Below are 11,490 nucleotides of genomic sequence, written 5' to 3'. Positions count from 1 at the left end.
CCCGCCAAGAAAGGCATTCAGAAGGTCCTTCCCGAAAGCCTGCGAAGGGCAAAAAAAGCGACGACAAAGAAGGAAGCATCGCCACCTCCCCGTAAACGATCGCCATCACCTCCGCATGAATTCGTCCTGGCCGACAACCCTGATATTGCTGTATGTATTCAGCGCGTCGCATGTCTTGTCGCGATGGACGCGACAATATGCGCGTGCGCAAACGTCCCAATGTCACGTAGCTAATTCGCGATTGCGCTCCCAGTTCATTGTCATGTTCCGAAGCCGATTCAACGAAGCCATGCCCAAGTCGCTTGCCAACTTTGGCCCCCAAGAACTCGAGACTGACATCAGCGACAGCCCGCCTGGCCAGCGGGTTGAAAACTTCCTGTGCGCCGTGCTGGGACTGCTTCTCAACCGCAAGCAGGATGTCAAGTATGCCACTTGCCCCTGCCCCAGTCGGTACCCTTCAATATCATTAATCAGATCATAGGCCCGGCCACTACATGCGCGCGTTGGAGGATGCTATCAGTAGCCACAAGAACCAGTGGCCTCGAGCGTGGGAAGGCAAGAGCCCATTGTCTGGCGGCGTCACCTTCAACGACATGAACAATGTGCAGAGGGTATGTATAATGAGCCCTCCCTCTATGCAACTCGTTGCTGATACAGTGCTCCACTAGCTCAAGATACTTCGCGCTCTGATCCTCTGGTCTCTCTCCGCCTCCGAAGCTATCAAGGCCATCATAATCAAGTCTTACAAACAGAATCGTCACGAAGACGACATGAACCAGCCACTCTCCGTCCAGCCGTGGGGCTCTGATAGTGACAAGAGACGCTACTTTCTGGTCGAGGGCCTGGATGACACGGCCTTCCGAGTCTATCGCGAGGGCAACCCAGCAAGCTTCAACCGGGTTTGGATCTCTGTTGCTGGGTCAATCGAAGAGCTGAACGCACTGGCCGAGAAGCTACAGACGAAGGATGGTGGCCCAAAAGCCAAGAAGCTAGCGCAACAGATGCTTGCGGCCGTTCCCAGGTTCGAGGCTACAGAAGAGGTAAGCTACCAAGCGAGGCCGGCCATCTCTTTTTCGGCTGCTGACGAGAACCAGAAACGCCGTAGACGCGAATACCGCCAAGCGCAGAGGAATCGTTTCAAGCGGCCTTCACCTGGCTTCTCTCTGTATGAGGGGCGCACACGTGGCAAGCGCGTCAAGTACACTTACTCGGACGAGGAGGATGGCTCATTCACCGACTCTACGCGCCGATCGACTCGTAATACGGGTACACACACGCCTACCGAGCTTGCGGGTCCCCTGACGACTGCGAGCGGCCGCCAAGTACGGGCGCCGAATCGTCTGGAGGCTGAGGGCACTAGCAGTGCCGCGCCTAGTGTGCAAGGAGACGATCCGGAAGACGGCGGCGTCAACGCCAATGGCAGACCCCGGCGATCGGCGGCAGTCAACTATGCTGGTAATGGCAGGGCCCGGGGCAGCAGGTCCCGAGGCTACTCAGCCGATGAGACGGACGATGAGGGGGATCTCGTCGAGCCTGACCTTGGCGACGACGAGGAAGAGGCAGATGACCATCAGCCAGAGGAAAGCGAAGAGGACGACGATGACCATGTCGACGAGGACGAGGCCATGGTGGAAGATGATCTCGAAGACCGGCCGCGACAGGAGCTAATAGTGGAGCTCAAGGTCAAGCGACCAAACCCTAAAGATGGCGCAACGGCGACAAATCTGACGCCTTCTCCCGAAGGCAAGGAAGAAGTTCGACATGAGAAGCCCGATGACCAGAAGGTCCCGACCCCGAAGAGCCTGCAGACAGAACGCACACCGGAACCTGAGATTGTGGCTCTGCCAGGTCCCACATCCCTGGCTTTTAGGGGAAGCCCGGAGAAGAGCCTGTGAATGATGGCTCGACTCTCTGAAGAATGTGAGCTTTCTGTTCACCGAGGCGTGGAACGGCGTTTACGGGGAAAGGACGGGCGGTTCGGATGAGGCCTACCGTGTTTTCACGAGGTCTATAGCTCAAGGCGCCCCGGGTATGGCTCCTATCTATTAAGGCGAATCAGATATTATCACGATGACCAATGCCGCAGGGTGCGTGCGTAGTGGTTTCATGACTTGGAAGAGAAAACACCGCGATGAGCGATGGTGTTTAGTAGCATGCTATGAATACAAGTCTTTTGCCCTTTGCCCTTTGCCAATTTATTTGCCTTGGCTGAAATACTGGCCGTGCTCTATCGCCGTGCCGGCTGCCGCCTGACCGCATGTGCCCTTCATGCTAGGCCTGTGATGAAGTCCCTACCTCCTGATCGGGGCGGGTATCGCCCACTTGTTGACGCCATACCACCACCTGCGCACCCTCGCCCCGACGGAGCTCCCATGGATCTGTGCGTTGCGGTTCCAGCTCTGCCAGCCGAGAAGGAAGAGGTTGTACACGACGCCCTGCACCAGCGGCATCAAGACCTATCCACTGAGGTGTCAGCAATGCTCCCACCAGTTGCTGCAAGCGTCGAGCCTGGTCAACCCTGCGCATTCCCCCCTGTGAGCGCCACGCACCTGGTCCCTCGTCGTGATCCATGCCACGCCCTGCCATGACTGTGCCTTGGCGAGGCTGTTGAGGTAGCTCTGCTCGAAGCGCAGGTCGGGCATGGGCGGGAGGTTGTGGGAGCGACGTCGCGGGCGAAGAACGCTGTAGGGAATGTCATCTTCGAGGTTGTCGATGCCGTCATCGGACGCCGAGTCGAGGTCGAGATCAATGTCGACGGGGCGCTTCTCTGAAGCGGCGGTCGAGGGATTGAGGTCGTGCGTCGGCGAGGGCGCGCGGTTGATGTGTGCTGTCTGGACCGTCTCAGCGATCTGGGTGGGTATTGAAGTGTCCATGACGGGCAATGTGGTCCTGGGAGAGCTGCTCTTGATGAAGGGGGTTACTATTCGCAACACACCATATACATACACACACACGCGAATGGGCGTGGTCTAGAGCTTCGCAGTTGCTCGCTGGTTGCAGGAACCCGATAGGTGCATCTATCTGAGGTCATTGTATTGCTGTAAGCAGCTTGCTCATGCTGTAAGCAGGGTTTCGGGGCGCTCTATCTCGACTTTGCATTCCTTATCGCATCCCTCCGCCCCACCCCGCCCGCCCCTCATCCCTTCCCGTGCCCGCCTGCCCACCTGCCCACCTGCCCGCCTGCCCACATGCCTGTCCGTCGCTCCGTCCTCCCATCATCTCGCCCAATGCCATGTCCGTCTTTGTCACGACCTCTGCTGCTGCTCCTTCGCCGGCGACACAGAGACTGGACGCGACCACCATGGATCAACGAAGCCCTCCCGAATTTATGCTAGACGCCTTCGCCGACCCGGCCTCAGTGCGCGATGTTGTCAAAGGTATGTCTGCTTTCTTTTGCCGCTCGCGCCGTTTCCTAGACCGGACCCCGCGTCATGCTCCGATGACGCTGCTGCCGCTGGTCGCTGCTTTGTAGACCTCAAACTATCACCAACAACCCCCGGCTTGCATCCCCCCTCTGCACTCTTTTGCACTCTCAAGTACATCGCGCTGACCGGAGACGACCACAAAAAAAAAGGCATCTTACATACAATCTTCTTCCACCGCTTCTTCCCCGCCCTGACACCCCGCACCCGCGACGTGCTCGACCTGACGCTGCCGCACGTCGACGACGTTGAGCTCGAGACGCTCATCGACCAGCGCCTCCGCCACCTCGACGCCGCCCCAGCCGACGGCCGCGGCCAAGTGACTGTGCAGTTCTTCGAGCGCCGCCGCCGCAAGGCCTGGCTCGTCGGTCGCGGCGGCGAGGAGGAGCCTGCTGGGAGACGTGGACGGTGCGGGTCACCGTCGCCGAGCCGCGGACCGAGAGCGGTATGCCCCTCTTCGCTCGGCATGTTCCTTGGAGCAAAGTTGCTGCCCGTCGATGGCTGTCATGCTGACCTCCCTCCCCTTCCCCTTGAGCAGAACGCGCAAAAGTCCGCAAAGCCATGGAGCAGACCCTCCTCACGACCGTCATGAAAATCGTCACGCACGCCAACGCCCACAAGGACCACATCCCGCCCATCACGGCCCAGGGCGCGAATCCCTTTCCCTACCAGATCAACGTCAACCAGAAGGAGAGCGGCGGCTGGGCCTCGCGCATGGGCATCTACTGAGGGCGGGCGGGTTGGCGTGCTTGTCGTGAGGCTCCGCGACGTGGATGTCGTCGAGGCAGTCCGAAGCCAGCGTTCAAAGGCTGCACCAAAGGCTGCACCATAGGCTGCATCAAAGATGGCAAACTGAGACCACGGCCAATAGCGCCTGGTTTCGTTTGCTTCTCTCGAATTCCGACTCGACTTCCGAACGACGACACAATCGACACACTCAAAAATTACCGAGGGACCCCCACGACATGCGCCACGGGCCTGCCCCCATTTGTCTCTCGACATGATTTTTTTTTCTTTTGTACGGATTTCGACGGGAAACAGGCGTTCGCAGTCGGGCGTCACTTGCGGCGCGATTTTGCTTTTGCGCGCCTTTTTTTGGTTAAACAATCACTATATAGAGAGGCCACGCCGTGTGCTGAGCCCGTGCTTTGAACAAAGATACCCCTTCCATAACGCCGAGAGAGACTGCGCGCGCGCGTGTGAGTGAGCGAGTGAGAGAGAGAGAGAGAGAGAGAGAGCAAGTCGAGACTCATCCGTTCACTCCCCCATGTGCATGAACCGTGCAGGAACTGGTCGCTGCTGCTGAAGAGCTATTGAATGCTCGCGTCGAGCCGCGTGGGTGACGAGGCGTCCGGTGGCGTCCAACATGCCACCAACGGGCTGGGTGAGGTGCGAGGGGACTCGGGGCTGTGTAGCGTCGATTTCGAAAGCAAGGGGGGAAGTCAGGTTGCCCAATGTCAAGTCGCTAGTAGACCGTGTCAAACGATCAGAATCGAGTCAACCGCGGACATGTCAAGCCCGCAGACGTCCAAATCACATCACGTCATCATGTCAAAACAGGTTACCCTGCGCCAAATCCTATACGAGAGGGAAAACCATAGTCAAAATAATCAGTCCACGTGTAAGACAAGTAAACTACCCCATCCGTAGAATGCAGCTGTACACATCCAGCGATGCTATCACCGTTGCCTATCCGAGTCCTTTCCTTGCCAAGCCAAACACAAAACCAGCCGGAACCGCAAACGCCAGCCGTTCATCCAATCCAGACACAGGCCAGTCCAAGTGTTCCACAGGCCCCAAGAAAATCAAACATACAAAAAAATCAAATTTCCGTGCTTCCGTGCGTGCTGCATCATGCAATCCATCCATCGAGCCATACTCAAGTGTTTGTGCGTCTCCTCCATCCGTCATTATCGTCATTACTCGGAATAGTTAAGGAAAGTATCATAGGCAGCAGGGAAAGCCGCGAAGCCCATCCGGCACCCTCTAATAGTGTGGGCCGGCCCTGCTGCCCGTCCCCATGGAAGCATTTGATCCTTTGAGGGTGTCGCGAGTGCCGTCTGTCTCGTTGCGTCGTAAAAGAAAAGTGGTGTCCATCTCCAGCGGATGGCCGGGCAAAATGGGCACCTCCCGTCACCGTTTTTAACTACAAGGCTCTACACGCTCGTTAGAAGCGGGTAGTGTAGCTCCTTGGGAGCCCAGGCTTCGCGGGCGCCTTGGTCTCTGTTGACTGAGAGCCCGAGCCGATCTTCTGGAAGCCCTGGCACATGTCGAGAGGGTAGTTTTCGCTGTCCTCCATGAGGAAGCTCGGGTCGTCAAGAATGTTAGGGAAGAAGCCATCGGGAGGCATATCGTAAAAGGAGCCCATCTTAGGCGGGGATGCACGCTTGCTGGGCGACTGCATGCTGTAGGGCTTAGAGGGTGACGAGTCAAGTCCCATGAACACCTTGCTTGGCGTCTCCCAGGTGATGGCTTCGGATCCCTTGAGGAAAGGTGTCGAAGTCACCGCGGCGCCGTTAGGCGCACTGGTCAGGTCGGCCAGAGCACTCGCCGACTGGGTACGCTCAATGCGGGGGCGCTTAGTCGACTTCTTGCAGGGCGACTCATAGGCGGCTGCGCCGGCAAACATGCCTTCGTCCAGGTCCTGCCAGATGTCGAGGTCGGGATAGTTCATGCTGTTGAAGTCGTACAACGAGTGCTCGAGATTGAAAGCGGGACTCCAAGGCGTGCTCTCATCGCCAGCGCCTGTCATCTTCCGTAGCGGTGATTGCAACATGGCACGGACCTGGTCACGGTGAATCTGTAGGTTGGTGTTCGGCGAGGCCGAGGGCGGCGCACGTTGCGGAGCCTTCAGCTTCATGGCGGGTGTCAGAGGCGGGAGCATCTGTCCCTCGGCGGAGCGGAAGGGCGATGAAGAAGGAGGAGGGAGAGCGTTGTACGAGCGTCCCTTGCTGGGGCTGTCGTAGGAAGAAGCGCGGAGCCTGGCGATTTCCGTCTCGGCGCGACCCTCACGGCTGGTGCGGCCACGCTTTGAGCGAGGGCGGTCAGCCTCAGATGTCAGCAGGCCGGGTTTCGTGGACCTCATGGCGGAAGACTCGAGAGAAGAGATGTAGCCACTGTCGTCCATGGAAGCAAACTTGCGCTTGTGTGAGCGGTTGATCGACGATGTAGCCAGAACCCCCGCTGCGGGAGGCGGCGTGCGGCTTTGTGAGCCCATATGGCGAGGGACAGGAGGGGACGAGTGCATGGCGGCAGGCATGGGTGAGTACAGGTGACGCTCAAACTGCGCCTCCGACTCTGGGCCTTTGTCGGCGCCGTCTTCGGGTCCGGCGGGATCGGAGATGGGAATCGTGGCATCCGACGACATCTCGGCGGGCAGGGTAGCCTGCGAGGTCGGGAGCGGCGGCAGCGTGGCGCGGCTGACGGGCGCAGGCGGGGGCAGCGTTGGTTCGGGCAGAGGCATCGAGACGGGGCGAGAGGGTTCGAGGCGAGTGGACATGACGGGCAGGTTCTCGGCCGTCGAGGCCGTTTTACGCGTGGGCTTCTCCTTGATGAACTGCTGCTCCATGCCTGTCTGAATGGTCCAGTAGTTGCCCTTGCCCGGGTCGTCCTTGGGTCGCTCAACCTTGATGAACGCCTTGTGAAGACTGAGGTTGTGGCGAATGCTGTTCTGCCACCCGGCGTCTTCGGCCTTGTAGAATCTGAAGCTGTCTGAGATCCATTTGTAGATCTGGGCCAACGTGAGACGCCTGAGGGGCGATCGCAGAATGGCCATTCCAATCAGCTGCGCATAGCTGTGTCCGGGCTTGTTGCCGTCATCGGTGATGGGCGGGAAGGAGTCGTAGGGTGGGAGACCAAATTCGTCCAGCTTTGCCTTCTTCACAGGTCTTGCCTCCTTGATAGGAGCGGCATCCATCAATCCACGCTTCCCAGGGGTCTTCTGCGACGGGAGAAAGTACGTGTCAAAGTTCATCGTAGGAGGCGCGGGGAACAGTTGCGGCTGCACGTTTTCTTGCCGTAGTTGAAGCTCGCGTCGGTCACGGGTTTTTGGGCGACCGTCTTGAACTGGGAGAGATAGGGCTTCTTCTGAAGAGAGTCCGTGTTGGCGGCCCTGGAGGAATGGCGGTGCCATTGTGACCATGCCGAGGCGGTTGCTCTGTGCGGGTTGCAGCGAGGTCAATGGCGCGCTGTTCATGTGAGCACCCTTGACGGGCGACTGTCGGAACGAGGAGGAGGAAGGGGGGTTGAGGACGACGTTGCTGTTGGAGGAGGCGAGGGGCCTGCGAGGGGGCTTGGCCACGGCGGGCATCGGCGCGTGGCTCATCATGGGGGTTAAATTTTCGTAGTAGTCGTCACGGAAGATTTGAAAGTTGTCCTGGGCGCCGCCGGCAAGACGTGTCGGTCTGGCCATGTCGACTCGACCACGGATGATCGGGTAGGAGAAGCGTTCGATGTCGGGGATGTCTAGCAGCTAGCAGACGAAGGAATTGGTGAGGCTTGATCGATAACACAGAGTTGTCGTCTTGGAGGGTTCTGGGTTAGCTAGGGTGCGGAGGCCTGGGTCTAATATGTCGAGGGAGAGGGCAGGCAGGGCGTTTGATCAAGCAGGAACAAGCGTCGGCGGGCCGTGTTCCTGGATTCTTGTGCAGCACGGCTTGGGGGGGTGGGGAGGCAGAGATGCATGATCAAGGGAGGGTCGGTTCAAAGAAGAGATTCATGTGCTCACCTGGGTCTTTCGTCTCTGGAAATGACGGGTGGGTCGTGGAAGCAAGGGGCTCTCTGTGACCATGGGGGTGGGCGACGTGCGAAGCAGGTTGGATGGATCACGATCTCGGGCGTTGTTTTAAGCAGAACGAGTGCGATGGTGCGTGTTCACTAGGTAGGTTGGCCGAAGGGGGCGCGCGCATGTGTCGAGGACAGTAGGCAGTCGCGGTGGTGGCGCGAAGTGCAAAGACGTGTCGGTGAGTGCGAGCAGTCAAGGATGGGTCGAGGCGCGTGATGTCGGAAGCCAAGATAGCAAAGTGAAGTGGAAGTCGTGGGAGAAGTCGAAGTCGAAGGAGTCGAAAGGTTGAGAGACAGATTCGGTCTGTTGGAGGTTTGGGAAACGGGATGGGGGGGTGGTGGTGAAAAGAGGGGAGGAGGAGAGCTGCAGGACGGGAAAGAGCAAACGGAGAAGCGGGAGTGAAGAGTGGATGTGGAGAGGGTGTGGACGTGGATGATCCAGAGGGCGCGCCGGAGCCTATGAGAGCGTGGGCAAGCGCGAGCCGTGGGAGGTGGAAGGTGGGTGGGTGCGCGCGCCTTCCTCCTTCCCAGGTACTACCTGCTTCAGTGCCAGTGCTTGACTGGGCCGCGCCTTGCTACGGTGCTACTTCCTGGTTCCTACTTCCTTGGTACTCGACTGACTTGGTGTGCTTCCTGGATGGGTGGGGATGATGATACCAGCCAGGGCCTGGTAAGGTGGTCAGCCAGCCAGAGGCAGACGTGACTTGCCCGAAAAGACGGAAGAGCCAGTGGTTGCAAGGTCCCAAGCACGCAGACCTGGTGGGGCGAGGGAGAGAGCGGGGATCGACGATTGGGCGAGCACGCCGCGGGCTGACACGAAGAGCAGGCCAGGCAAGCCAGGTCAGGGCAGGAGCAAGGCCGGGCGCGACAGGGATGAAGCCTGGGCCGGGGGTCGTGGCACTGGGAAGGTGTGGGCGCGCGAGACGAAGAGCTGGACGCGCTTTGGCGTTGGCACGCTGGTACGCTGCTGGCACGCTCGATGGGCAACGGATGATGGATGATGGCCTGAGCTCCAGGAGGGGGTGGGCGGAGGGGATGGCCGTGAAGTGGGCGGCAGAGTGGAGTGGCTCAGGTGCCTTGTGAAGGCTGGATTCTGGAAATTTATTTGACAGCAAGAGAAAAAAACTGATTCTGCGGCGCAAACTGGGGCGGAGAGGGCAGTCAGCGGCCTGTAGTTTTTTTTTTAGTTTTTTTTTTTTTTCCCCTTTGTCCCTGTCCTCCATAGACTATGAACCAGACTGGCTACTACACTCGGTCACAGCGATGGATAGCTGAGGGCGTTCGTGCCACGCCCATACTGCGGGCGAATGGACACCGGCAGGCGGCAGAGGGGAGTGTATCAAGACCAAGATGGTGCTACGCGGTATTGTAGGTTTCGAGAGGCGTTCGCTGATCGGGCTTATCTGAACTAGCAGCCAAGCCCTTCTCATCGAGCCTCGAGTCTAGCTACTCGAGGCTGAAGACAGACGCGTGCGTAGTGCCGCATGCTGGGATGGTGGAGCGCCATCTCGATCAGTGGACGCAGTGGGAATGGGATTGTCCTGCGCACGTCTCGTCGGCAGCTGCTAGTGCTGGGATCGACAGCGACGGAGGAGAGGGGAAGGATAGGCTGCATGCGTTGCAATGGTCGACGCGTCTCGAGTTTCGTCGTGATGACCGACCTGGCCTACTTGCCTACTAACGAGACCAGACCAGATCAGCGGTCGACAGAAGACGAGATGGACATGGTCATTGTGTGTGGCAGACGGGCATCGGACACGACGTGCATCGGGCCATGATGTTGCACGTCGTGCGAGGGTTTCGGGCCTGATTGGCTGTGGTCGTGGGCGCCAAAGGCCGACCAGTTGGTGGCCAGATTCGCCTCGACGTCGAGATGCACTCGAGTGCACCAAAGGCCGCCGCAAGCGCGTGAAGTCGGCCTACAACGCGCCGCCGAGACGCGTCGACGCGCCCAGTTGTTTACATTCCGGGCCAATGGGACGTCTCCGTTTGCCGTCAGCCAATGAACCCCGCCACACCTTCCCTGCATGCGACGTGCAATTTCTGATTCGCCCATTGGACCTCATTCAACGACTCTGGTACCTGACTTGGCCGCCCACCTGCTGAGATGTGAGATTCGAGATTCGAGATTCGAGATCCGGGTCTGGCTGTCTTAATCCTGACTTCACGTCATCCCCATTGGCAAGGACAAGGAGACAGGTGCCTGATACACAGAGGAACATTGATCGTCATGACACATGGGCATGTTCCTCGTCGATGGGAAGGGCCTCCTCGCCACGGCTCGAGTATGAACCCCGCATGACTTAATTCCTGTCCAACAGAGGGCCCAGCAGCGCCCCAGCTCAACACCCAGTGGCCTCGCCGTGCCGGGCTGCCCTTCGGGCCAACCTGCCCCTCTACAACTCCACCGCAGGCCACCACAGACCACTACCACCACTAAAACTCATCATTCGGAATGCCCGTGACGCACCACTACCGGGCGCCCATTTTTAGCAGTCCTTTCCCTCCCCTTCCTTTGTGAGTCTGGCACGCCGGCTCGGGCTGGGTTTCTTCCCCCAGAGCTCCCGTTCCATTGTGCCGACGACCGCATACCAGCAGCTATTGGCGCCGCCCCGGCATGGTCGGACAGACATGGCCCAGCCTGCCAGCTTTTTTTTCCGCGTTTCTCCCCCCCCTTCCCAAGGCGGCCACCGGCGTGAATCGCAAAGGTACCACTGCAGACGGAGCGACACAGGAGATGGCAGAACGCTGTGTCTCCCCGCCCCGGCAGATGGAGCCGATTGAGATATGGAGCAAACGGAGCGAATGGAACCTCGGGACTGCCAGGCTGCACTGCCGAGACCCAGGACGAGCCAATGACGCCATGGTGATTCGGATCCGCGTCCTCCTCTCTGCCTCCACTTGCTCTGTCATTCTTATCAGACCTTTCACTCAGACAGGATCCCCTGAAGCAGCAGGCATTCAGCAGTCATTCACAGCCATCCCTACTGGAGAGAGAAACGAAAGAGAGAGAGAGAGAGAGAGAGAAAAAAAAATGGCCCTAAAACAGCTTCCCCCCACATGGGCCTGGCTCTGGTCAAAGCTTGGGCAAAAGAAGAAGTCCAGTGCTCAAATGTCAGGCCGAGGTGAACCAGGTTCAGTGTTTCCCATGGCCTGGTATTCCTCACAGTCGGGCTGTCATTAGCTCATCACCAGAAAGATTCAGAGCTGCATCTGACATCATGGCATTCAGACCTTGGACTCGCCCCCGATCCGAGCTTTCAGCCTAGCGCAACCCACGGCTCCA

General features: G+C 58.9%; 4 protein-coding genes across 4 annotated transcripts; 2 read left to right on the top strand and 2 right to left on the bottom strand.

Moving 5' to 3' along the window:
- Positions 1-289: 289 nt before the first annotated feature.
- VDBG_06879 (conserved hypothetical protein) lies at positions 290-1,895 on the top strand (the record flags this gene model as incomplete). The annotated part of the gene is made up of 3 exons (XM_003003271.1): positions 290-423; positions 482-611; positions 669-1,895. The coding sequence occupies 3 exons, from the start codon at positions 290-292 to the stop codon at positions 1,893-1,895; spliced, it is 1,491 nt and encodes a 496-aa protein (XP_003003317.1).
- A 396-nt stretch (positions 1,896-2,291) lies between these two features.
- Positions 2,292-2,873, bottom strand: VDBG_06878 (conserved hypothetical protein; the record flags this gene model as incomplete). Its single annotated transcript, XM_003003270.1, has 2 exons — positions 2,292-2,456; positions 2,550-2,873. 2 exons carry the CDS (start codon positions 2,871-2,873, stop codon positions 2,292-2,294), a joined length of 489 nt encoding a protein of 162 aa, XP_003003316.1.
- Positions 2,874-3,983: 1,110 nt separating this feature from the next.
- On the top strand, positions 3,984-4,151 carry VDBG_06877 (conserved hypothetical protein; the record flags this gene model as incomplete). The annotated part of the gene is made up of 1 exon (XM_003003269.1): positions 3,984-4,151. One exon carries the CDS (start codon positions 3,984-3,986, stop codon positions 4,149-4,151), a length of 168 nt encoding a protein of 55 aa, XP_003003315.1.
- Positions 4,152-5,589: 1,438 nt separating this feature from the next.
- On the bottom strand, positions 5,590-7,833 carry VDBG_06876 (meiosis-specific transcription factor mei4; the record flags this gene model as incomplete). The annotated part of the gene is made up of 1 exon (XM_003003268.1): positions 5,590-7,833. The coding sequence occupies one exon, from the start codon at positions 7,831-7,833 to the stop codon at positions 5,590-5,592; it is 2,244 nt and encodes a 747-aa protein (XP_003003314.1).
- Between the last annotated feature and the right edge of the window lie 3,657 nt (positions 7,834-11,490).

The sequence above is a fragment of the Verticillium alfalfae genome, genomic scaffold (assembly GCF_000150825.1).
Source record: "Verticillium alfalfae VaMs.102 supercont1.8 genomic scaffold, whole genome shotgun sequence".
Classification (NCBI taxonomy): domain Eukaryota; kingdom Fungi; phylum Ascomycota; class Sordariomycetes; order Glomerellales; family Plectosphaerellaceae; genus Verticillium; species Verticillium alfalfae.
This window is presented reverse-complemented; position numbering and strand designations above follow the sequence as displayed.